Source organism: Pseudorasbora parva, chromosome 2 (assembly GCF_024679245.1).
Source record: "Pseudorasbora parva isolate DD20220531a chromosome 2, ASM2467924v1, whole genome shotgun sequence".
Lineage (NCBI taxonomy): Eukaryota > Metazoa > Chordata > Actinopteri > Cypriniformes > Gobionidae > Pseudorasbora > Pseudorasbora parva.
The window spans coordinates 20,531,896-20,558,554 of NC_090173.1; the positions used below are offsets into that span (position 1 = coordinate 20,531,896).

A 26,659-nucleotide genomic window follows, 5' to 3' on the forward strand; every position below is an offset into this window, starting at 1 on the left:
TTGTATGGTCGAAAAATATGAACTGTGAAACTGCGAATTTCTGCGTATTTTGTAATCATTATAAATTTTTCCTGTGTGTTAGTCCCATAAGATGGCGTGGCCATTCCTGGAACCAGTGGATCCGAATGATGCTCCAGATTATTATGGGATCATCAAGGAACCGATGGGTATGAGTTTTGGTTCCTGCTTTTTTGTGACCAGAATCATTTTTTGATTTGTATAATATTCTCTATGTACAATTCTGTTTACTTTTTAATGAGGTCGTTCTTAAATTATTATACTATATGACATCCTTTTGCATTGATGTTGAATCATAATTTATCAAGTAAGTTTCCTTACTTTGTGTGCCTGTTATCTGCAGATCTCTCTACAATGGAGGAGAGGATACAGAAACGCTTTTATAGCAAACTCACAGAGTTCGTAGCGGACATGACCAAAATCTTTGACAACTGCCGCTACTACAATCCCAGCGACTCGCCTTTTTACCAGTGCGCTGAGTTCCTGGAGTCCTTCTTTGTACAGAAACTCAAAGCTTTCAAAGCAAGCAGGTAACATCTGCTCCCACACACACACACACACACACACACACACACACACACACACACACACAATAGAGCAGCATAGGATGTTTAAAATTAAAATTATTCCATTTACTCACCCTCATGTTGCAAACCGACATCACTTTACCAGAGTTAAAGTGAAAAATGATTTATTCACCCTCAAGTTGTTCCAAACCTGTATGAATTTATTTCTTCTGCTGAACACAGAATACAATATTTCGAAGAATGTCTAACTAAACAGCTAATGGGCCCCATTGACGTCCATAGTATTCTCCCCATATTATGGAAGTCATTGGGGTTAGGGCTGTCAACGAATATTCTAAATTCAAATATATATTAGAATAGTTTTTAAAAAACGAATTTCGAAGGTGAAAATTAATATTCGAATAAAAAATAATAAAAACGCTGCAGTAGTAGAGGCGTGGCTGTCTGCTTTGCGAGTGAGCACGCCATGGGGGTTCAAGGACAGGTCACAGGAGTCGCACTGTCACTGCTAAAAGTTGACGCATCTTGCAGGGAATATGGCAGAAAGTGCAGAGCCCGCAGCAGAGAAAGAGATTTTAACTCCAAAATCTAAAAAAAAACATGTCTGGAAGTACGTTGGATTTTGGTCAGTAGGAAGTAAAATTGTTGAGCCGCGAGATAGTTGTATGCAAGCTATGTAAGATACAGTTAGCACACCATGCCTCATTTTATCTAACATGTATAGGCTACTGACTGAAGAGATATTGCATGAATAAAGGATAAATGCACTGCTTTCATTGGTGTGATGATTTATCGTTTCATGTCATGGAGAAGTTCCATGTTTAGCACAGCAGAGCTCGCTCAGAGCGTTCAATATACTGTAAAACTTCAATTAATATTAACGATATTTGTTTCAATCACTGAATGAAGCCTGCTTTATTTGTGACAAGAGTCGCGAGTCTCGCGACCTTAAATTGAGAGCGAGAGAGGGAGAGAGGTCTGCGGTTTTGGCCATTGGTTAATTTATTTGTTTTTGTAGAAGTAATTCGTTGTCAAATACGTATAAATTTAAGTAGACAACCTATACAAGTAGTTATGTCTCTTTGTATTAATTTGTCCGTTTATTGACGTAATGCGTCATTGACAAAATGTGCAACCAGATGTTCGAATAGTTCAAATATTCATGTTTTTTTAGAGGGAATATTCGAACATCACTTTTGAGCAATTTTGACAGCCCTGTTGGTTACCCACATTCTTCAACATATCTTAATTTGTGTTCTGCAAAATAAATACATTCATACTGGTTTGGAACAATTTGAGGGTGAATAAATGGCAGAATTATGATTTTTGGGTGAACTATCCCTTTAACCTCTAATATCAGTAATGTACAAAATGAGAGGGTTCCCTGTGTAGTTTAGAACCTTAGTCTTTTAATTAGGATCTTTTTAATTAGGCTACATATTTTGAGTAATTATCCAAAAAATGCATTAAATATGTTACATTGACCAATCAAATGACGTGAAGAACTGTTAACTGAAGAGTTTGTGAATATCGGTTAAAATGGATATCGGTTGAAGCCAAAAAAGGCTGTGTGTTACAGTGGATTTAGCGCAGGTAAAAGAATGTTCTTAGGTGTTTTCTTGCCATACTATTTGTTTTTCTTTACTAAATTTGCCACTGTAGTGTAGTATGTAGTTTGCGCTCATTTTCCTTTGTCTTTTTCATTGCATTGACTTCCATACATCCAGTTTTGTTTTGTGCCTGTTTATCTAGTGTCCATTCACATTGTTTTCACACTATGAAGGATTCTGCTTCGAATAGATTTTTAGTTCACAAGCAGTAGTCATCATCTAACCTCTGATTTCTCTGGCTGGCATCTCATCCTCTTATTCCTGTCCTTATTTCAACTACAGTATGCTGATAACATAACTTTTTGTGTTTGTGCTTCTTCATGCATGTCATTCATACAACCATTGTCCTTTCTTGCAGATTGTGATGTCATAAGTCATAGTGGCTGAAGGGGCGGAGTCATTCTTTATTAGAGAATCATGGAACTTGCTGTTTTATTAACAGCGGAAACCGGTGTACATTTAGGTGCAAACTGTTTGGAGATCGAAAAACATGTCAAAAAAGCCAAAACTCCAGTGAAGCCTTTGACAATCAGAGAGCGGCAGCCATGTTGAAGCACCGTGAACACACAAAAATTAAGGGAAATGCTGTCTGTGCATACATGAACCTGTTTTTTTTTCTTTTGTTTTTTTTCCCTCCATTACGTTTGCTGGTCACATGATGTTATTTATGATGTTTATGGATGCATGATCATATTTATCACATGGATTGGCTGATTAAAGACATTTTAATACTTCTGTTCAGTTTTATTGTAATGTGCTTAACAACATGCTTGTTTCAGCTGATTCGCTGATCTGTCCAGGTTTTCATTGAGAGGAATAATGAATTTGCTGATTAATGCCTAGTTTTTGCAGTGCATACAGAATGCAACTTTATAAATGTGCAAATGTTGCGCAGAATCTACACGGTTTCAGTTGCTTGAGTATTAAGCAAAATAAAGAGTTTTAAAATCCTTTTATTAGGATGTTGAAATAAAGGACCATGCTTTCCAAAATAAAGTTAAAATGGTATGTTTTTTGTTTTGTTTTTCATCTCTTCTAAATTTTAATCTGACACCAGCACCAATTTAAACCACTGAAAGGCATTCCCGGTGTATTACACCAACATGGCTGCCATTCCTTTCAAATGTAAAAAGGCGATTGTTCTGTGTTTCCCTGCTGCAGATTTCATTTCCCACCTGTCACGTTTTATTTGTGACTATTCAATAACACCAAAGGGCTCTTAACCTCATTCTCTCTGTATTCTCTAGGTCTCATAACAACAAACTTCAGTCATCAGCCTCATAGAATACAACCACATGCTGTTCTAAATAAACTTTGAACATTTCATTCAAGATGGAACTCTGTCCCAGTCAGCCAGCATCGCACATAGCCACAGCGTTTGGCGGAATATTGGACATAAAAAGCTGTGGGTTTGGATCAAGAATGGACGGTTTACATTTTTGATTGCTAAAGCAATGAGATTTGACTGGGATGCTCTCCTAAAGGATTTCTTTGTGGATTAAATGCCTACAAAAATGTTTTTGTGAGTTTTTAAAACCCTCCGGAATCACGTTCGCATTCCCCAGGACAGCAGGAGAGTCTATCATGGGTGCACTTGTTGTTTTTTTTCCTTCATATGATTCAGCATACTACTTCAATAGTGGAATGTGGATGCATTTGGCCAATTGGTTTTTAAGCAATTGGGGTTGAACAAATTACCTAAAATAAGAAGGTGTTGGTTTAAGAATGCGTTGAGGACTGATTGAAGTACTAGTTGAGAAGGCTTTCTGTTTGTATAACTTGTCTTTAACTTTTTTTTTTTTTTTTGTATTACAACTGAAGAAATATTGATGTATATGAAACAAATAAATGGAGGGGACAGGATTCTCTCTTCTACATTGATTAAGATGTCTCTAGATTCTCTTCATTTGAAATAACATTAATGTCATTCTCAGTAGACCTTTAAATAATCTGGCTATTTAGACATTGGATTTTTTTTTATTTTAATGTGTTTGTGGATACATAAATAATCTAACACAATTATTATATTTTGTCTAGATAACTGTCAAAAGGCACAAAATAAACCACACATTTTCTCCTGTTTATAGTTAAGGATATACTTATAACTATTGTGTTATATTTTTATGCCAGTAACCATGTTTTGTCTCTGATATTATTAGAATTACAATACTTCTATAAAGTCTTTTTATTTTTCTTTGTTTGTATACTTGGAATTTATTTTCAAGACAACAATCTTTCGCTTATAAACTGTGATCTTCAAATCGTAGTCGTAATGAATTTCTTTAATCAATCAATTAAAATGATCTTTAACTATTTGAAAGTTGTGTCATCATAAACCAGTTGTTTCTCATTCTCAAACAAATAATTTTCTCGAAAGACGGATCATTTTATTTACAGATACACTAATTGCTTTTTTGAATTAAGGCACAATATATATCTTCTGACTGTTTTTTCGATGTGTATTTTTCAGCATAAGATTCTGTATACTGTAACACATGGTGTAATGGCGTCTCTTCCGTCTATTCTTCCACCATGGATTTTAAATTTCTGAAAGCCCGGCATTGTCGCCACTGACCAATCAGAATTGAACTTAGGGCTGTTTCGCCCCGCCCCTTTCTCACATGCACATTCCTTTCTACCAAAGCACTTTCTACCGATTTGTTTATGATTATAAGCATTTTAACAGAAACAATATATTTAAGTAATAATAAAATTACACATTTTTACACCGTTTTTCAATAAAGTCGTGTATAAAATAAAAATAATACACGTTATATAAATATTTACTGAGAACATTAATTCGGTCAAATGTCACAGACAGATATATGTATATCTTTATATATTTGGTATTCTTACACATGGAAATGTGAATGTCATTTCCACAGATATGTATACATATCTATGGTAATTTCTTTGAAATGACATTCAGATTAGTTCCCAGTAATCTTTTTGGCATTCTCGCCAGATCTCGCGTTAATACATTAACCACGTGCCCCCGCCATCGGTGTGATTTTTTAAAACGGTCCAATGGGAAAGTGCTTTTGCTCGAACGGACCAATCAGATTCTCCATAGCGCGTGTTTAAAGGTCTGTTTCATACTTCCACCTTCACAGTCCTTTGGTCACAAGCGGTAAGTTCCTTCCCTTTTGTTGTTTGTTGATTTACAATGTAGTTTTTATAGTTTTACTATTAGTTAGTAAAATAAAAAAAATCTGCTTCGAAAGTGTGAATTGATTAGGCTCAAACGTATGTAGTTTTTTTCACGAACGTGTTACTTTATTTCAGGTTGCGATTTACTGTGATTAATCAAACGTCATTAAAATGTCTGCTGCAAACGAGAACACTGCACGACTCACTCAGTTCAAAAACAAAGGAAAAGATGCAACTGTAAGTAATAAACATGCCGACACAATCTGTGTTTTCTTTCAAATGCGCCACAATCATGTTTCATATTATAAATGTAACGTGAATGTACTTTTATGTAGGAGTTGAGACGTCGAAGAATCGAAGTCAATGTTGAACTTCGTAAAGCAAAGAAAGATGATCAGATTTTGAAAAGGAGAAACGTGAGCATACTACCGGATGAGGCCACCTCTCCCCTTCAAGAGAAAAGCCAGAACTGCCAGGTATGTAGATCTCTCTCGCATAATTCTTCATAAATAATGTTTAGTTAACTTCTTGCACATCCTAAGATAATTGTTCTGTTAAATCAGGCTCCGCACTGGACCGTGGAAGAGATTGTAAATGGTGTGAACAGTACTAACTTAGAGACTCAAGTCCAGGCCACTCAAGCTGCTAGGTAAAACGCCTAAAAGACTGCATTTACAAGTGCAGAAATATGCATTTATATCAAGTGTTGTTCATATTATGATCTGTGCTATTGAAATCCAGGAAGCTGCTGTCAAGAGAGAGGCATCCACCTATTGACCGTATCATCAGTGCTGGTCTGATTCCCAAGTTTGTGAGCTTCTTGAGCCTGGTGGACTCTCCTCCCATACAGTTTGAAGCAGCCTGGGCTCTGACTAACATTGCATCTGGAACCTCTGACCAGACCAGCGCCGTGGTTCAGGGAGGGGCTATCCCAGCGTTCATTGGCCTCATTTCTTCACCGCATGCTCATATTAGTGAGCAGGCCGTCTGGGCACTTGGAAACATTGCTGGTAAGTGTCCATTATCTTTTCACTTTCAATTAGATGCATTGATTTTACTAACTTGGGTTATGACGTTGAATTTGCCCTTTTTGTGTTTTTTTTTTTGTTTTTTTTAGGTGATGGCTCTGCGTACCGAGATAAAGTCATTAAGCATGGTGCGATTGCCCCTCTATTAGCTCTGCTGGCTGTTCCTGACTTCTCTGTATTTCCTGTAAGTTTAAAAAAAAAAATTCAGCCTTTATAATGTAGAGGCATGCATGCAGACAAGCTCTGTCCAAAATCAAATACTTCCCTACTATATAATGTGTGAGTATGCCAACAGAGTAGTATGTCCTAAAGTTTCTGAAGTGTGCCTCCGATGGATGCTTCACTATCCCATTAGGCCACAAGAGATGAGTTATGAAGGGATACTACAACTCGTGCTGGAGTTCACACGATAATGATAACGTGGCAAATTTAGTGCGTCCAGATTACAATCCTACTATATAGAACATAGTTTTTGTTTCTTTTTAATGGTCAAAGTTAGTTCACATTTAAATGTAGTATGCGATTTCGGACACGGCTAGTTTTTATTTCTCCAATTTTAAATAAACAGGCTTTTGAAGTGACTCTTAAATAGGTGGTCACAATTTTAAAATGAGCACCATAAATACTAAATTCAAATTTGATGTATTAATGAAGTTTGGATGATGTGAAATGATTTGAGAACCACAGATGGAAGGTTATGGCTCTATACACATACTTAACCATTCACTAATCACCATGAGCTGATGGTCATTAAAGTTGAGCCATGACATTAAATCTATATCTTGTAACAAATTATCACAGTACAGTGTATTTTCATGGGGGTTTTTTTCTCTCCATTCTTTTAAACTGCTATTTAAAATGTAGTGATTGTAACTTACCAGTAGGTGGCATCAAAACTATAATATTTTGGCCTGACTATACAGTCTGTCTTCTACAGTCTGGTTACCTGAGGAACGTCACATGGACCCTGTCAAACCTGTGCCGCAATAAGAACCCTGCACCTCCTCTAGAGGCCGTGAAACAGATACTGCCTACACTTATCCGCCTTCTGCATCATGATGATAAAGAGGTTCTGGCAGACACCTGCTGGGCCATCTCATACCTGACAGATGGGCCCAATGAAAGAATTGAGGTGGTGGTGCAGGCTGGCGTGGTCCCTCGACTGGTGCAGCTGTTGGGATCAGGGGAGCTTTCCATTGTGGTAAGTTGGTGTATAGTAGTGCCTGTATGGTGTGTGTATTTGTATGGGGGAAAAAAAATAATGTTCTTCTTCCCACAGACTCCTTCACTGCGATCCATCGGCAACATCGTCACTGGCACAGATGAACAGACCCAGGCAGTGATCAACTCTGGTGCACTTTCCATGTTCCCTGCTCTATTGCGCCACCACAAGAACAACATTCAAAAGGAGGCTTCTTGGACTTTGTCCAATATCACGGCTGGCAGGGACTATCAGATTCAGGAGGTCATCAATGCTGGCATTGTACCGTACCTGGTGGAAGTTCTCAGACGGGTATGTTGGCACAGTAGAAGAACACAATATAAGACTTGTCCATAAAGCTGTCTCTTTAATTGTAAATATTTTTTCTCATACTTTATGCAGGCTGACTACAAGACCCAGAAGGAGGCCGTATGGGCAGTGACAAACTACACCAGCGGGGGTACCGTAGAGCAAGTGATTTACCTGGTTCAGGCCAATATACTAGAGCCCTTGTTGAACCTGCTCTCCACGAAAGACAGCAAAACTATTCTTGTCATCTTGGATGCGATCGCCAATATCTTTTTGGTATGATTCCTTTAAAGTCAGCATTAAATAAATCACACTATCTTTTTTCTAAAATGCAGTTTTTTTTGGACAGTATAGTGTTTTAATCTGCAAAAATTCTTACATTTCAAGCTCATCTGCTTCCTATACACACACGCACAATGATTCACTCAACTGTTCATAATATGGAAAAAGATTGTTTGCTACTTTTGTTACATCTGGGATTTAATTGAAATGTTCTGTCAAACCTGCCTGTTAATTGACCCCCCCTCGCTTTTTTCTTTTTTTTAAAGGCTGGTGAGAAGATTGGTGAGGTGGATAAACTGTCCCTTATGATTGAGGAATGTGGTGGCCTGGACAAAATCGAAGCTCTGCAGTCGCATGAAAATGAAATGGTCTATAAGGCCTCCCTCAACCTTATTGAAAAGTACTTCTCTGGAGAGGTCGGTTGACTGTTTAGCTCAAATCTTTACTGACATATTTGCCGTTGCATAGGTTTGATACATTTTGTGTACTAATAATCTGCTCGGTTAATCGCAAAAAAAATAAGCATCTCAAACTCTGTGTTTTGCAAGTGTTGCCTGGCTGTTCTAAAGAACCTGCTTTTCCTAAATGCTTGATTTGTTTCCGTGTTGCAGGAGGAAGAGGATGAATGCGTCGCCCCTGAAGCTACAACTGATGGCTATGCTTTCCAGATCAGTGAAAACCAAAGCGCTTTCAACTTCTAAATGTCGGCTCTGTATGTTTGTTTTGTGTTTGACTTGTTCTGATCATTTCTGCACACCACTTGTCTTTTTTTATGTTCGTCTGTTGTGAGGACCTTGTGCTCTGAGTTGTACATACGAATGTTTCAATTTTATTTGTTGTAAATAAAATTTTTGAAAAGAACAAGTTTGTTTTGACTCTTCACCCAAGTCTTAAAGTAAATATTAGTGCAAAAGCCATATGAGATATACATATGGATTAGAGCTCTATGAATAACAAGTGGGTCTGATGTCACTGTTTGGGCGGTTTTAGTGGCTCAGCAGATGCCAGACACCTAACAAACCACATTTCCTCAATTCAGTCGCCTGTAGCGATACAACTTTTTTTTTTTTCCTCAAGGTCTCCTTGGAATGGCAGCAGAGCCCGAGTGTGGGTCGTTTATGGAAAATGCGGAGAACTTCAGGGGGTCTCTGTAAGCGGATCTTTTTAGGGGACGTCGTGGAGTTACTTTCGCGGAGAGTAGAAATACGAGCAGCACGTTAAAGCCGCCTCGCGAGCGAATGTATTATGTAGACATGGCAGCAGGGCTGTGCACATCCGGGCCATAGTACCGTGACTCCATTATTTTCTGTTCACTGAAACTGGCGTTGTGAGGAACCAAAAACCCAACTCTACAGCACATTCGACTCGTTTTCAGTAATCTTCATCCTGGATAAGGGACAAGGACATGTCTAATCAAGGAGTTAGAAGAAATGGGCCCGTCAAGTTGCGTTTAACAGGTAAGGGATTTGCGACATCGTACAGTTTCATCTGAAACTGGCTAGCTGGCTAACGGCTATTGCTGTAAGTCATTGTGGTGTTCACTCTTCACATGTAGACTTGCATTTAAAGGCACTCTAGTGTGTTTTAATTGTAAGTTTATTAATGATTGTTTTGCTTTTTGGCTAGATTAAATTGCTAGAGCTAAATTGGCGTTTTGCAGCGTTGCGGGATGGATAGAGTCGTAATGGTGTCTCAATGGAGCGCGAACGCAACAATTAACATTATATTTCTTATGCGTTCATTGTTTAAGTTAACGTTACCTTCTCCAAGGTGCGTTGCGAGTATCTAATGTGCTTTTTAAAGCGAATACACACGCCAACACATGCATGTTTTTTTAATAAATACGTTACTTGGCGATTGGTTCCACGAACGATATGGCTCATTGACAATTTCTGTGTAATAATCTAACGTTTATTTTTATGCAGCTAGTTTCCAAGATGCGCGTTTATTAAATCATGTTGCTTTCATCAGATTAATCCTAGTCTGCAAGTGTTTAATCTCGTTGTATTTTAAATGTTTGCACCATGTGGCACTGACCAACTATTTGACCGTGGTCACTGCAGTTCCCATTAGCAGGGATTAAACAAACAGCTCGCTTTTTTGTGAAAAATGAACCCTGCGACAGAACCAGTAGTATCAATTTTACAAAAAAAAAAACAGCAACAACAAAACTCAGTAGAAGGACGCCACCATACGATATTATCACATCTCTTAAACGACGACACGACATTTTACAATATGATTAGTATCGTAATAAAATATTTTGCGATGTAACTTCATGCCCTTTTTTTTTCAATTGCAAATGTCCCGAAATAAATATGTGGACAAAGTTTTTATGCAGTACGATAGTTATTAAATACGATAAAGTTATAAGTCTGTTAAGTAATTCTCCTTTATCACTTTCTTGTTCAACATTTTTCTGTTATAGTATATATAGCATATCTTTTATTAGAAATGACAGATTTTAGTGTTTACATTTTTCAATGTATGCAAACTTAATTTCAGTGCATTTGTTTTTACTAAATATAGTTTTAAAGGTACAATGTGTAAGATTTTTGGATTAAAATATTCAAAAACCAATAGAACAATGTTATATATTTTGTTGATGTGTGTAGCCTATTGCCATTGTTTCCATTAATTTTTAAATCAGAAATAAGCAATTTTAACCAGGATACAGACCGCTTATCAATGACATCATACACGCCTTGCCCTTGATTTTGTAAAAACCACGGAAACACAAAAGACGTTTTAATATATTGTGTGTGATGTTTGAAGGGTGAGCAACTGTCTTGATAATAGCCGCAGAGCGAACGCACAGTAACATTATAACATAACTTTCCCCACACTCAAGTTAACAAATTTACATCAGAAATATGCAAGAATGTGCTTCCTTTTCTCATAGTTCACTGTAAGTGGAAGAGATCTGTTGCACTGATTATACATGTACTGTTTGTGAAATCGCGGTTTAAATGAAAGCCACTATAAACATGGTGTTTACGATAAAATAATCCCAAGCTGAAATTCAGGCACTGAAAAGGTCGATATTTGGCGTCTGTGTATTGATACAATATCCCCACGTTAAATATCATGATACATTGCTCTGTTGTATTCCCCCCCACTTCTAGTCAATAGACTGCACTGATAAAAATAATTTAATATAGTCGGATTTTGCTGATTGGTTTTGCTGATATTTTTTTATTGATGTCAATATTTAAACTTTTCATCAGTGTCTTTAAGCAGCACTAGGTAACTTTTCAACCTTCATAATATATTTTCAAGACTCTTGTGATGATACGTCGACTTACAATAGGTTGAATGACACGTCTGCCATAGACTGACGGGGTCTGTATCGTTTTTAATCATACTTCTAAAATTCGGGGTCTGGGTAGTAACCAGAGAACAAAAAGAACTACAAAATTCAACTGCTTTACGGCATATACGTCACTTTTACCAACACCCCCATGTAAATACATAAGACGTACAAAATCATATATTTTAGGATACCTAACATGTCTGTGATATTTGTTTATTTGTCTTGCCTCAAGCTATAATGCAAATCGATTTTTTTTCAAATTTGTAGATTCATCTATGGTAGCTTGATATTATGATATTGACGATATATGGTGATTACCTACCAGTCAAACATTGAACTGAAGTATCATATAGATTCTGTAAAACTGTAACCAATAGACTACTATAATGACGCTGGCTTGTAAACATGAGCATCGCGATCATTTTGGCGTTTGAAAAAAAATAAAACCCATGAAATGACATATAACATGCTGAAACATGCCACTGAGACATTTGAACCAATGATTCTCCATTGAGAAAATGGAAGAAGACATTTCACACGCGATGCAAGCAGAACACCTGCATGTGAACTCCTCCGGCAGTGTTCAGGACTATCATGGTTGTCATGTCACTAAATGAAGACACGCATCAACTGATGTAGGATGACAAGTTTACGACAGTAGTTGAGGACAATACTGTTTCGCAAATGTAGGGGGTAAAATGTGCAGTAAGCTATTTTCTAAAAAAACATTTTTGAAAGTAGATCAGAGGAGCAGCACAACACACTTGTAGCCAATCAGCAGCAGGGGGTGTTTCCTCTCATGATGGGGGAGAAAAGAGAGGGACAAGGGAGGAGATTTGACTAAAAAGGACTGTAGAATGAGAGATGGCTGAGAGACATTACAAAAGAGAAAGGCTCAGAGTAGGGCTGGGCGATATGACGAAATATATCGTCTGGACGATAGAAAATGTCTATCGTTTTATATAAGGCTCTATCGCTTACGCCACGATAAGGCGTTTATGGCAGAATTTTACGTCAAGATGCACCTCACGCCACGGCATGCCCATGCAATACATAAACGCGCTCCCTCTGTCTCTCTCTCGCTCTCTCACTCACACACACACACGCGCTGCAGCCTCCCTTCCACTCACGTCACTTTTTTAAAATCCCCCACAGCGCGAAACACGAGTCCCGCAAACGCGCCGCAGAGGAGTTTGTTTGTAATCAGAGGACAAATGGCTCCTTAGTTTCGAAATGGTTTGGGTACAAGGTGATCGCGTTGAAAATAAAGGCGTTTGTCCAGCCTTAGAAGCTCATTTGAATCATTGCCGCGGCTCATTTAAGAAAATGACAGCTCCGAAGAGACGCCGCTTTAGTTCGAGGTAGTGCTAACAATAATAAAGAAAGACGATCAACACCTTATGTGTTACCACTGAAATGAAGATGTAATATATTTCCAAATGTAAGCCCATCTTAAGCGAAATGCACGCTTCATACTGTCGTCTGCTCTGGCTCTAACCTCGAGTGTTTACTTTTTGCAAACCTTGTGAGCACGCAAACCCAAACGCTGTGACCTCGCGCCAAATGTTTTTTTTGGTTTATTAAGTACAAACAGGCGAGTTATGAAAAATTGAGTGCGAGGGATATGTTCAATCACACAAAAAGATTTTGGAATGAGACGGCCAACTGTAGTAGCGTTTAGTCCACTGTCTATAATAGCCTAATTTAGAGATCACTTTTTTATTTATTTTAACCAACAACTTTGATCGGTTAACGTTGATACGGTCAGCCATCGGTCAAACGTTCATCGGTAAACATCCCTAGGCAGGTGTTAACTTTACTAACAGTCTTGCTTTAAAAAAAGGTTCTAAATAAAATAAAAATGTAGTCCATACTACCTTTATTTGTTTTGTATATCATTTCAAACTGCATTTCCACATTGCAATTTTGTATAGACTATTCATAAACTGAATTAACAGAAAGGTTGCTATATCTTTATCGGGATATCAAATGAGCTATATCAGGATATGAAATTTTGGCCATATCGCCCAGCCCTAGCTCAGAGGAATATCAACAGTTTTTCTCAGAAATCGCTATAATGTATATAATAGATTTATGATAAATAGCAACATTTTGTTCCAAATCTCTGCTCAGAGCATTATCCACATTTGTCAAAAATAAAATTTAAAAAGTTTATTTTTATTATTAAAATATCCATAACACTTATGCTTTTATTTTCGTACTCTAAATGGGTGTTGTGTTGTAACAAAGTTCAACAATAAAAAATATATGATAATTGAATTAAACTTAAATCTTGAAGAAATTGTTTTTGAAATAAATTATTTGCAAAAGCTATGAATGTTTACAGTATCAGCCAAAAAATCTCTATTTTATTTTTCATATTTTATCAACTATTTATTCACAAGTCCATTTCTTCATTATTGTTTCAGTTATATTTTTGACATTTAATAAATAGCTTAATCAGTTGATTACAACAATAAAGACATAAAATGCATTATGAATATTTTTATAATAATGAGCCCCTGTATGTTTATTTGGCCGATGTCATTGTTTAGTAAAATCTTTACAAAATCTTCAATATTTCTCACATCAGAATGAATGGCTGGTACATAAAAATAGGGGTAATTTATGTAAACAATAAGTAAGTTGTGTTTCCTGTGAGCACTGCTGTTTCCTGTTGAACTCACGGTTGTGTTGTTGAGTGGCGTTCTTTAAAAGCCCACCAAATGGGCGATGAGACCCTATGTTGAAGAACCAAAAATGTGAATTTCGGTGAAAAATATTGGTCATCATCAATCTATCTCACTCTCAATAAAGGTTTTTTTGTTCGTGACCTCAGGGAACGCATTCAACAATGAAGTATACTGTGCAGTGAAATCAACCTCCAAGTATGCAGCAGGATGTTGTAGTATTCATCATGACCCAGCAGTGTGGTTGTGGGAGGAAGCAGCAGTCTGTGAGACTGGAAGATTCGTCTGTGGGGCTCTGGAGATGTCTGGCTCTCATATAGAAAGAGCTCATTTTCCTCCCTGGTTGCTGTTGCACCCTTAAATGAGCTATTTTCACTGCATTGTGGGTTGGAATGAGGATAACATTTTTACAATGGCTGACCTGCTGTCATCTCGCAGCTTCCTACCGGTTCCCAGTGCTGCACTATATAGGAGATTAACCTAGTTGTACCACAGTGCAACTCACTTTTTTTTAGGAATCAAGGCGTCCTCTTTGGTTGAAAGCGTTTCAATGTCTGTCTGATGTGTTTTATTATGAAGACTGCTTCGCAGTGGCTGCTGTACATGCATACAGAATGTTTTCCCATTCAATGTAAGCCATTTCAGTGGCAATGGCATCAAAAACTCTGCATTACAGGGACCATGTGTTTGCTTGACATTGTGCCTCAGAATATCTCTGAGGTAAAAGCAAACCTTCTCTTGGCTAATGAACCCTTTTCATAGAATGTCGGAGAACATTTGCACAGTTATTAGTCGTAAATCTAGCAAAGTGTTCTGTTTTTTAAAAAAAATTAAATTGCATTTACAAAGAAATCTAGTTAATGCTGTGTGAGTGTTTATAATACGGCTGAGGGAGTCATGGCAAATTTGACACTTCTCTCATCTTGCGATTGTAATCAATCTCTCATTATTTTTTCTCTTGATTTTTCTTTTGCTATTGGGGCAAATAGAAATGCAAAAATGATATTATAGTTTCCATTCATCGCTATTAAAATGTACCCAACAATGACAACTTCTGCTTCCAAGAACCCCAGAAATGTGAAACGGGTTCATGGTTTTAATGGATTGCTATTGCTATGATGATGATTTGTTCAAATTGTGATCCATGAGCCCACTTATAAGGAGGGCCAATTCCTAGTGATCTTACTTCTTTTAAAGTGCATATTGCAGGTTAGAGACCCTAGTGAATCAATGTCTAGAAAAATAATGTAGGAACTAGATTTTCTTTAAAATATACTTTTATTAAAAACGTTTTTGTGAGAATTTTACTACCGCATCTAAAAATGCCAAAACCGGAAGTGACATTAACGGGAGGGAGTGCAGTGAATTTCAACGATAGGAAAACAATGGATCGCAATGACAGTTTGGAAACTGAGAAAAATCATTTTTATTAATGATGTGTGATTATGACACAATTAGGGACAGGCCACGATATATATCAACGATTAGAGGAGACTAGTGGTTTAGTGTTTTTTTTTGTTTTTTTTAAAGGAACCATGGACTCCATGTCTTGACAGGCTGGACACAATAATTTACCATGATGACAATGATAAATTGAAATAGAAAAATGCCGAAAATATACAGATTCGTACTGAATACCAACCTAATGAGGCAATGCAGAGCCCAGCACATGACTCCCTCTAGTGCTGTAATATGACGTGATGTTAAAAAAGGATTTTTTTTATAAACAGCCAACGAAACGCCCACTTTATCTAAATTTCCTTGTCATGTCCTTTTTAAAGCATTTTAAATCTTGCATTACCTTTTTAATGGTATTTTCATACCAGGTTATATATTCATCTTGGAAGAAAAAATGTAATATGCCCTTTAATGACTTTGTACAATTTAGTCATTATGCTTAATTAAAAAGTAGGTTGCTTCCCTATAGTTGACTAAACGTTAGTCGACAAAAAGACGCTTAGTCAACCAAATTTTAATTAGTCAGTACTGGAAAAAAAAACTCATTGCTGATCCATGTGGTAATTATGTTGGGCAGGAAATCCAAATGTTCGTCATTTATAGACCTCACACATGGCAAATATGTAAGTAGTAGGCAAACGTTAGCCACTTTACACTGATGCTCGCTCAAAATTAACATAAATCTAGATACATTTGTGATATTAAATACAGAAGTCTTTGTGCGTAGACTTCATAATCACTACTTTTTGCTCGTGCACTGTGGCAATCTTTATGTATGTGCTTGAGTCCTTCATTTTTATTTTAAATGCTTATTTTTTTGCTTTAGTATTTCCCTGCAATATAGAACAATGTTCTTTCTCAGTCCTCCTGAAACGCAAATAATTTTCTAATGCCACTCCCCAAGTCCAAGTATAAATATAATTAAATGAATATCATAAATTATAAGTTAATATCATAACCGTCCAGCTAGTTGAGTAATGGCTTAAATAAGCCACAACTAGTGGACTAGAAAAAAAATGTATTTTAGGCATAAATGCAAAAAGGAAAATCCCCATAATGCACCTTAAAACGTGAAGCCATACAATAGCAATAGAAATGTATGTCATCATTTACAGAAAGTTTTACTTTACAGTCATGCTCATAAATAAGTCGTTTTGAATGGAAAAGAGAGCAGATTGGACATTTTCCTGTAAATATCTCCATTTGTGTTCTGCAGTCATAAAGTTTTTAAAAGGCACAGCATGAGTGAGAATTTAATGACTGAATTTGAACTTCTGAGTGAGCTGAATCTTTAATTAAACACTGCTGAAACAGCATGGTGATGAAGATCTCATGCTTTCTGATCCCATCTTGTTCTTGTTGTTGCTCAACATATGATCCTCTAGGTCTCAGTTATTTAGCTTGAGTGGTTTACAAAACATACAAACAGTTAAACAAACACGAGTGGCCGTTGAGGCAGATGACAGCGGCCATGTTTGATGTGCCTCCAGGATCAGCACTCCGGCAAATTCCAAGTCTTTCCACTTGTTGCGTTTCCACTCTTTGAGCAGCCAAATTAAATATTTAAGATCACACTGTCTCTGTTGGAAGGAGCTAGAGAGGAGAGGACGATTCGAGCTATAGTCTTATGTTTGCGGAGACTACTGTTCAATGTCGGTTTCTGATGTTAATAAGCTGATATCATTGCTTGGTTATTAATAAATGTGCAAGGATCAAGTATACCATTATCAAGGAAGACTCTAGCAGGATCTAAAGCAGTCAGTTCTTTGCAGACTCAAAGAAAATTAATCAAATATTTCTTGTGTCGATTCAGATTCATCAGCCTAGCCTGTTTTTACTGCCCAATCCCAGCTCCAGTGCGATTTTGGCAATCCTATAAGATCATTACAAAACACACTGTACGACATGGATCTGATAAACTTGGGTATGACATGTATGTAGACTTTACGATGATGACACCTATTGAATCTACAAAGATAGTATAGAAGAATAAAATGTCATCAGCCTGCGCTAGTGGTAAACAGAGCAGGATGAATCGCACTTTGGCAATTGTGCGCTTAAAAAAAGGAGGAAGTGAAAGAGGAGAATATGGATGTAGTTGTGGGTAGGGAAAAGAGGCGTACCGATTTTAAAAAAGGTTGCTTGAGAAAGTAGTTTTCAATCAATACGCCATTTCATATCGCATTTTTATTGGCTAGTCTGTAGACGTAGGTCGTAGCTGCAAACACACTGTGAGACGATCATGCTAAATTTCTGCCACTGTCAGAAAATGATGGCAGGCTGTCTTTGGTCGTAAGACCGTGACAACATCCATTTCTGAATCTCTCTCACTGTACTATGAGGGACCACCGTTTGGGGGCCACGATTGCTCATCTTTTTGGACAACCCAAAACCGTACCAGGCATTAGGACTAACCATGGTGATGGGTCAGGATTGGGATCTCACGATCGCTTCAATTACGTGCGCTTGTCATTAAACTTGCAACATTTGCATTAATGTAGTAGTTTGACATTTAGCTAACATCATGGGTGAAAGTCCCAAAACCTGTCCAATTTAAGTCAATATTTCATCCCAAAATCAAGTGAGAGAAGGAAAAAGGAAATAAAGCGCATTTTTAGAGCTATTACAGTTATTACCATTAGTTACCAATTAACTCTCATTACTCTAATGTAAAATAATTATGGATTGGTCCTAAGTATTAGTCATTTTGACCTATTAGGTTTCTAAAGAGTAGCTTTCAAATATAATATTAAATTGCTATAATTACCTTTGTCCTCAGAAATTGCCTTAATTTAATAGCTTTATCAGTATTGATATTTGGTATATTGTTCTTGTTAGTAGTTGGTATAGGATTGAAAGCAAAGTAAGTAATACAAATAATTGTCATTACTGCAATTCATAAAAAAATTACATTGATATATTATTGAAATTATCGTACACCATTGAGGATAATCGGAATTGAAGTCTGGATGAATTATAGTAATGAGGAGAACATGTTTAATAGTCATTAAACATAAATTTGCTTCGTGAAATGTTTTCAATTAATAGGCCTTATTTACTTACTTTATGTGAAATATAATTTCTTTTTTTTCTTTTTTCTTTTGATTGTGAAAAGTCTGAAGTCTATTGCCTTCTAACAGATCTAGAAGATGCAGTATGAAAGGACTTATGCGTATGCATTTCCCTTGAGTTATCCATCACGTCTCTCATGCAGTCGATGTGACTAACTTTGCCATCATTTTTTTCTGTCAGGGAAATGCCCTTCATCTCACTGTCTCATCTCATCTTGCTGTGTGACTCACCGTGTGGTTTGGCATCGCCTCGCTCTTTTCCTTTCTGTTTTTCTTTATTCCCGTTTTCAATCGTATATCTAAATAACAGTTGTCTGGACGTGCTTTAGCGTAAATATGGTCCTTCTACTGTTATTCTCAGACTGTATAAAAAGGTTATACATTTTCTTTCTTAATACGCATTGCTTGTCATGTTGTGCATTTCATTCCAAAGACAACCATGTGGATGCTGCACATTGGTGGTGGTTGGAGAGATTCTCCCCTTCCATAGGTATAGTGCTTTGATTTATCAGAAACCAGCTATATAAATGTGGCTATATAAACATTTGGCTTCATATTCTTACATCAAAATGTAATAACCTGCTCTGCCTCTAAAAAACTGTCCTTGTTGGCCCCAGTCAAATCCAACACTTCTTTTTTTTCTCATTGAATATCCATTCCTGTGTCTCTCAGAAATGCAAATCCAATGCAGTATTAGCCTAGAAATCTAGACGCACCCTAGCGGCAGCAAATCAAGCTGTTTTCCCCTAACTCTTGCCGGGCCAATCACATCGTGTATAGAGTCGGTAGGTGGGGCCATAATGACGACGGCCGAGTTGCGTTTGTGTGCTTCTAGTAAACACAGAAACTGGCGAACGGCGGTCTTTCGAATCAGCTTTGACCGCGACTCTGGAAGACCTGGAGTTAAGCTTTTCTCTGAGAAAAGAACGGCACTGAAGTCATTCTTAAAAAGGGAAGATGTGTTCGGAGTTTTATCGACCGGATACGGCGAAAGTTTAATCTTTCAACGAACTCTGCTTCACCTTTGTTGCTCTGGTTGGTTGTAGCTCTATCCTATCGCGTGCAGAGGGAGTTTGAAAGACAACCGTTTAACCCGCCCCTCGGATTGAGTCCTGTCTATGGTGAGTTTCCAGACCAAACATCTTGATGTGGGTCTGGCTTGTCAGGCTAATGCAGTATTAGTCCAGCACAAAATTTCTCATCCATAGCTGGGGTTCAGACATTGACTTAATCACAGAAAATTCCGAGTGAAGTGTTTTTATGTGTTGGCATCAGACGGTTGTTCTTGTCTAATTGTGATGTAATAGTTAATGGAATGCCATGTGGGCCTCCAGACGGAACGGCTGGTAAAAACACCATGTTTATCTGCATATGGCTGTTGTCTCGGCTGCCAAAATTCCGAATTGCATTCTAGCAGAGAGTTTAAAGGGCAGGATGGGAAGAAAAAAACAAAACAAATCGAAAGCAGGCGAAAAGAAAGTGCAATAATTGCACACCATTTGTAAGCGTTTTTCTTCCTCGACTAAAAGCCCTCAAATGATTGAAATTGTTCCACCAATTAATAGACTGAGACTGGATTTCCTGTTGGTTCAGCTGCTCTGCTGGAAGGCAAAGGCCGAGACGGTTGTGCTTACGAGCCACTGCATCTGAACTGTAACGGCCAGATAAACAGGACAGCTGTGACAGAAACGCAGACGCAGGCTGTTTTAAATAAGAAACCCAACTGCACTGACTGCTGCTCTGTGCAATAGTTCAGACCAGGTGTGAAGAAGCGTTTAGGTGTGTTTTTCATGTCCCAGAGCAATAATGCTGTCTTTTTTCCTTTTGTTTTGTTTTGTTTTTTGTTTTGTTTTGTTTTTACCTTGATTGGCCAGATTGGACTGGGGGAAATGTGATCCAGGATCAGAAACTGGCTTGTGGTCCGATGCCAGCTGAGACAAGTCTGCATATGACTTCCACCGCATGTCTGGCTGAAAATGAAAACATTTGGCTAGACATTCCTCATTAGCACTCTTTAATTTTGTAGCTCAGGAACAGCTTTCAAGAAAATTCACATGGTTTTGTGGTCAGGCGGGGTGATTTTTAATTATAAACATTTGGATGTTTAACTTGTATATAGGGACTCTGATAATATTTTTTGAGGGGTCGTTCTTTGTGTTTCAGGCTGGGCCTCAATTTATTTAAATGTTTAAATACTTTTTTTTTTACAGGTCTCCACTGAGTGATTATTTAGGCCTTGATAAACTTCAAGAGAAATTGAATGAACGAACTGGTGCGATGCCTTTTTGAACAAAATCAGGGCAAAACGAAGTTTGTTCAGTGTCCATTTCAGGAAAACGTTTAAAACGGCTTGCCAAAGTGAAATTCAGGAAAAAAAGTTGCCTTATAGTATAAATTGAAGTTCTAATTGTATGAAAAAGACAGACAACTGGCCACTAGGGACAGGCTCCAGAAGGGAGCAGAATCTGATTGAGCTCCATATTAAAATGCCCAACTTTACAGCAGCAAAAAAAAACATGTTTACAGCCTGGTACAAATTGTGGTTTTGGTCTATACGGCTAATCTTGCCCTTCATGACAACTGTGAGGGGGGTGAATTTTTTATAACTCATTTGTTTACATTATATAAAGCCTTAAAGTTCTGCATAATTAAAGGGTTCGTTGTCATTAATTAACCCTAATGTCGTTCCACACCTGTAAGACCTCCGTTCATCTTCAGAACATAGTTTAAGATATTTTATATTTAGTCCGAGAGCGTAAGTGTATGCACACTATACTGTCCATGTCCAGAAAGGGAATAAAAACATCATCACAGTAGTCCATATGGGACATCAGTTAGTTCATTAGAATCTCTTGAAGCATCGAAAATACATTTTGGCCCAAAAATAACAAAAACTAAGACTTTATTCAGCATTCGCCAATGTCACATGATTTCAGCAGTTTGGCATTTTGACGCATTCCGAACTGCTGAAATCATGTAACATTGGCGACCCTAATCATTGATCTATTCACTGATTCATGAACCGTTTGAATCTTTTTGGAGGAAAATGTAAGAGAAGACAATGCTGAATAAAGTCGTAGTTTTTGTTATTTTTGGACCAAAATGTATTTTCTACTCTCTGCTCGTCTCTACTTTACGCTTCAAAACTGCTCTGTAGAACCCTATAGGCGACGTTACGACACTACGTCCATATTTTTACAGTCTATAGGGACCTCTGGTGATTTGTAATAATTGCAGAGAATGTCTGTGATCTTAATCTCGTGTGAATCGGCCATGTCTGTAATTTGTAAAGTAAAAAATATTTATCTCTCACGAAGAATGAAGGCTCCGTAATGCGCACCGTTATGAATTCCTGTGCAGCCGCACGGATTATACTTTCACTTTAGAATGAGTATCAATTTGGGAGTAATCTGATTGAATGGTATGTTTAATATTAACACCAATACTGTTCTTAATGAAAAACAGAACAGTACAGTACAATGACAAGCTCGCTTTTACATGTAGCTTTGAAACTGAATCATCCGCCGTGTGTCAGCTTCTCACTCGTGATAAATGAAATCTGACTCCTGCTGCCGGTCTGAGCTCAGTTCAGTTTTTAATTGTAGCGTCTGTTCTCTAACTAAAGGAAATTATGTTTATTACTATAAAATAATCAAAACGATATCGATGCCTGTTTATGATTTCATACAGCTATATCTATAACGAAAAAACATTTACAAGTCTTGACATCATATCCGGAAGAAACCAGTAAATTCGAGTAACATCACAGGCTTTGCTTATCCCGTGCGAGTGCGCCACGCAAAACTCAGATGTGAGGGAGTAATTTCTAAATCAAAGAGGTCCTTAGATAATACTAATCCTGTGCGAATAGTACAAGGTGTAAACGCAGCATAATGTGATTCATTCTGGAGTTTACTAGTTCCAGACAAGCAGGTGTTATGACTGCACACAGGTTTAACATGTTATTTTAAGGTGACATTTTGTCCAATCCCGCCCGAGTTTAACACCCATGCTTTTAGCTATTACATCATGCCAACTAATATAAGCACACTTAATCTAATTGTCTGTGTTTTACAGCAGAGTTGTGACCTCTGCCTGATCTCTTAACACGCTCACCTCAACCGAATGTCTGGTTCTCATCTTGTATTTAGACCTACATCTGTGTTGGAGGTCACATAATTAATTTGTTAGGAAATATTGACCTAATTTCATATTGCAACCTCTTAAGCACAGTGTGGTTCCTTTTTCATTTGATTTTGGGGTGACGCATAAATCTAGAGAGGTTTTGTGAGTTTTTTTAACCATGTATTAGTCAGTAGCTAAATGTCAAGAAACTAACTACGCAAGTTTCTCTTTTAAGAATAATTCTCAGTGAATTTAGTCAGATATGTGCTGAAAAGAAGAAAATGAAGCATTTGCCAAATGGGGTATAAAACATATAAATACATTCTTTGAAAGCAAAATCAATTTTTTTTGTTTAATCAGTTGTTAGATGAGATGTTAGCCATCTTGAAACCATAGTGCCATTTTTAGCCAATGCTGATAGTTTAAAATGGCCAAATATTGGCCGTTTGTGGTCAGCATGTTGCTCTTCTGTGCTCTCATTGTATTCATAGGATCTTTAAGAACAGTGCTGTTTATAGTAGACGACACTGATGGATTGTTTGGAAAATGAACTCCACTAAACTACATGCTGTTTATGGGTGATTCAGATGGGAAAGTACTGCTGTTGATCAGATAGAGGCGCTTAATGGTTTACTGTTGGAAAAGCATGCCAGGGTTTGTCTCTAGTGGGAATTAAATTGATAAATGGCAATAGACTAAAATACACGTCTTCTTTTGACATACAGTAGATTAGATTTTATTAAACCTTCCCGGCCGGAAAATCCTACTTATCTAGTTGCTTTGGAATATGTAAGCTGTGTGCTGGTTTTTTAGCTAATGTTTTCCATTATTCATTTGCATAATATAGCTTGTGTAACAGTGATATTCATCAAATGTTTCTGCTCTCTTAAACTTCTCAGCTCAGATGTGAACTTTCCACTCGCAGGTAAATTCGGGGTCCGTCCGCAGAGCCACACACAGCAGTGGTCTCGTTTGGGAGCAGATCCTAATGTTTACCTGACACTGCTCCAAGTGCACCTAGGCAGACTTCCAGGCTTCCTGAGGTCTGTGTTGTTTAGTCTGAGCCCAGTACCCTAGACCTTCCTCCATCGGTGCGCAACGTCTTTTTCCTTTTTGTCGAAGTGTTAAAGGTCTGGGTTATATGGCCTGGATCTTTGGGTTTCCCCTCCACATTTGTCAGCCATACATCTCAGGAAAGAGAGAGTGATATGTACGATATGTCTTCTCGTCTCATTTCTCATTTTCACATGAATGTGCGAACAAAGCGTGTAACCTTTTGCACTTGAGAGAATTAGCTGTTTGTTTTTGTTATTGGCAGCCAAAGGGCATTGCCGTGGGCTTGGTGGATTTAGCTTTCAATTTGGCGAAATCCTTCTTGATGTGATTAGATGAAACATCCACATACCTTCATTAATTAAAGTCATCGAGTTTATCGTAAGGTAACAGCACTTAAACTTTCCTTCAACCTGAGTGTGTGAACAATCAGGCAAATATCAGTTTTTTTCTAAATGTATTGTGCACTCCTTCCAAATTGCTTTGGTTCAGTGAAATCTTGTTCCTGGAGGTTTTGTTTCACATTAAGTATAAATGTTACCAACAGGAAAGCCCTTTAAGAAAATGTGTGCGTTCGTGTTTTTTGTAAAAAAAAAGTTTACAGAACTTTTTGTCCATGCCTAAAAAATGTAGAAAGTATGGAAAAGGTAGAAAGTAATGATAACTTGCAATTCAATAAATTAATTGATTCAGTTAAAGATTCGTCTTGCTTTGTCAAGCTTGTCAGTGATTCATTAAAAGGAACCAGTTCATATGAGTTGTTTGTTCAGGAATCGGACCGTGTCGGTTGTGCATCGTTTTATGTTATAACTTCAGATTTAGTAAAACGAACCGTCATTAGTATAGGTAATGACGAGAGTCATTAGTATAGGGATGCACCGATAGTTCTTTATATTTGAAGGCTGACAGCCAACCAAATTTTTATATCATTTTTTTAAAGCCTGATTCTAAAAACAAAAGTCTCACCATAAAAAGCCATAATCCATTTACACAATTATGTTTTCATTATTTTTTGTATCCTGTATGACTTGCACTGCAACTGTTTCGAAGTGATTCCAATCATAGTTTAAGCCATTTAAATCCATCATGGAAAACACTGTATCTGAAGTGTCTTCGCTGAAGGAAATAATGCATTATTTATCAGCTTTATTATATAGGCCAAATTGTCTTATCAGGCCGATAACAATAACATAAAAAGTGAACATACACCGATGTAGTGGTGCATCCCTATTAGATTGTTAATTGGATTACACTGATAGCATTTTTTGTAGCACAAAGACAACACATTATAAAATGATTTAGCATTATGTTGGCATTTATCTTGTCCAATTCAATTAAACTGCAAACGTACATCTACAACTAATAAAATGTCTAATTTATTTTGTCACTGGCTATTCAAAGCTTGTAAATTAGATTTTTGTTTTTGCTTCTGCTATTTTGTGCCTCTGACAGTAAACTATAGTTTTAAATGGTAACAGTATATGATTCAGACACTTTCCGTCAGGCTAAGGCTGTAAATGTTCTCCGTCACGCAAGCTTTCAGTATCAGCGCAGGCCAATCCCTTGATTTGTGACTCAAAATAAATGATGCACAGTGTCTGAGGTGGCAACCACGGAAGAATTCTGGGATAGCCACTGATGGTCCTTAAGCCTTCTTTCAGTCTAATGTGGCCTACAATTTGTGACTAAGAGATTTCTCAGACATATGACTAAGAGATTGACCTAGACACTGGTGGTGGAACATTGATTCCAGAACTACGATCCGATCCGATAATGTCTTTGCACTTATGGCATCAGTATCTCAAATGGTCATTTGAGTTCACCGTTGATAAGTGCACGTCTTGACGCCGATGTGAGCTCAGCCAAACAGGATGCCAAGACGCGGCCTAATGAATGAGATACCAATCCAGTGAGTGAGAAAGCAAAACTAAATCCTTCCTTACTCACAAAAATCTCGAAAGGGGGGAAACCGGAGAGTGCGGTAGCAGGAAGCGAATTCGAGATTACACCTAGCTCTCCACTAACAACGAGTCGACCTCTCCGCCCTACTCTCCTTTCCTCCGCCGTCTTTCCCGTGCTGTTTTAAGAAGCAAAGTAAGAAGGAGTGGCGGAGAGAAAGGAAGCCTTTTGTTTACAGACGAACAATGCTGTGAATAAGAGCATGTGGCCCTAGAGCTGGAGACAAAACATGGCTCAGACGGGCAGGGCAAGGCAAGGCTGGGCCGGTCCGCAGACAGTGCGAGGGGAAGCGGGGTAAGAGAGAGAGAGACGGGGAGGAAGAAGGCCTGCATTCCAGTGAGATGCCTCAGCCTGTTTGGAGTGACTGGATTATACATTCAGAAAGTCGTGGATGAACTCACAGGCAGATATTTCAGTAAGGCAAGCTTGTAATAAGTCAACCATTTTGTTACGCAAAGGACCCCATGAAAATTAGAAATGTGTTCATTATAATATATATATATATCTCCTCTCACTGCTCTTGAATGAACTTTTGTCATTTTAATAAGGATTAATCTGTATTTAATTAATCGTTTATGCAGTCAAGACTGTGAAGTGTTTGATAACTTTCAATTTCTGTATATAATTGAATTTTCAATTGAATTTCTGTATATTTCTTACCTGTTTGCTACCTGTTTTGGAGAGTTAATTTGAAATTATTACAATATAAAAATATATTAAAAACTTTAATGTTTGGTGAAATTATTCACTGCTAATTTTTTAAACCGATTGACAGCACTATATATGCTAAAATATATATTTTTTAAATATAATTTGAAAAGGTTAAAACTTTATTAATTTGACATTATTACTGCTCCATTGTGTT

The 26,659-nt window shown here is 37.5% G+C and overlaps 3 protein-coding genes across 13 annotated transcripts in view; all 3 read left to right on the top strand.

Annotated features, from left to right (window-relative positions):
- The window catches only part of bptf (bromodomain PHD finger transcription factor), a 47,110-nt gene extending 43,074 nt beyond the window's left edge, over positions 1-4,036 (top strand). For 9 of the 10 annotated variants that reach the window (XM_067459172.1, XM_067459098.1, XM_067459154.1 and 6 more), the window contains 3 exons: positions 83-167; positions 362-548; positions 3,403-4,036. In XM_067459172.1, the coding sequence (XP_067315273.1) occupies positions 83-167; positions 362-548; positions 3,403-3,439 (309 nt within the window). In that variant the 3' untranslated portion in view covers positions 3,440-4,036. Of the gene's footprint in view, positions 1-82; positions 168-361; positions 549-2,513 lie in introns of all 10 variants that reach the window. The other variant, XM_067459137.1, reaches the window with a different exon arrangement.
- Positions 4,037-5,204: 1,168 nt separating this feature from the next.
- kpna2 (karyopherin alpha 2 (RAG cohort 1, importin alpha 1)) lies at positions 5,205-8,989 on the top strand. The gene is made up of 11 exons (XM_067428833.1): positions 5,205-5,285; positions 5,441-5,542; positions 5,641-5,781; positions 5,869-5,954; positions 6,047-6,315; positions 6,423-6,517; positions 7,271-7,534; positions 7,613-7,846; positions 7,937-8,119; positions 8,392-8,541; positions 8,737-8,989. The coding sequence occupies exons 2-11, from the start codon at positions 5,477-5,479 to the stop codon at positions 8,824-8,826; spliced, it is 1,578 nt and encodes a 525-aa protein (XP_067284934.1). The 5' UTR covers positions 5,205-5,285; positions 5,441-5,476; the 3' UTR covers positions 8,827-8,989.
- Positions 8,990-9,151: 162 nt separating this feature from the next.
- The window catches only part of smurf2 (SMAD specific E3 ubiquitin protein ligase 2), a 64,533-nt gene continuing 47,025 nt past the window's right edge, over positions 9,152-26,659 (top strand). For both annotated transcript variants that reach the window (XM_067459197.1, XM_067459207.1), the window contains exon 1: positions 9,152-9,582. In XM_067459197.1, the coding sequence (XP_067315298.1) occupies positions 9,531-9,582 (52 nt within the window). In that variant the 5' untranslated portion in view covers positions 9,152-9,530. The remainder of the gene's footprint in view (positions 9,583-26,659) is intronic.

Coding starts and splice junctions, on each gene's coding strand:
- kpna2 (XM_067428833.1), top strand. CDS start 5,477: ATGTCTGCTGCAAACGAGAACACTGCACGACTCACTCAGTTCAAAAAC. Junction 7,847..7,936: donor TGGTGGAAGTTCTCAGACGG/GTATGTTGGCAC, acceptor TACTTTATGCAG/GCTGACTACAAGACCCAGAA. Junction 8,120..8,391: donor CGATCGCCAATATCTTTTTG/GTATGATTCCTT, acceptor TTTTTTTTAAAG/GCTGGTGAGAAGATTGGTGA.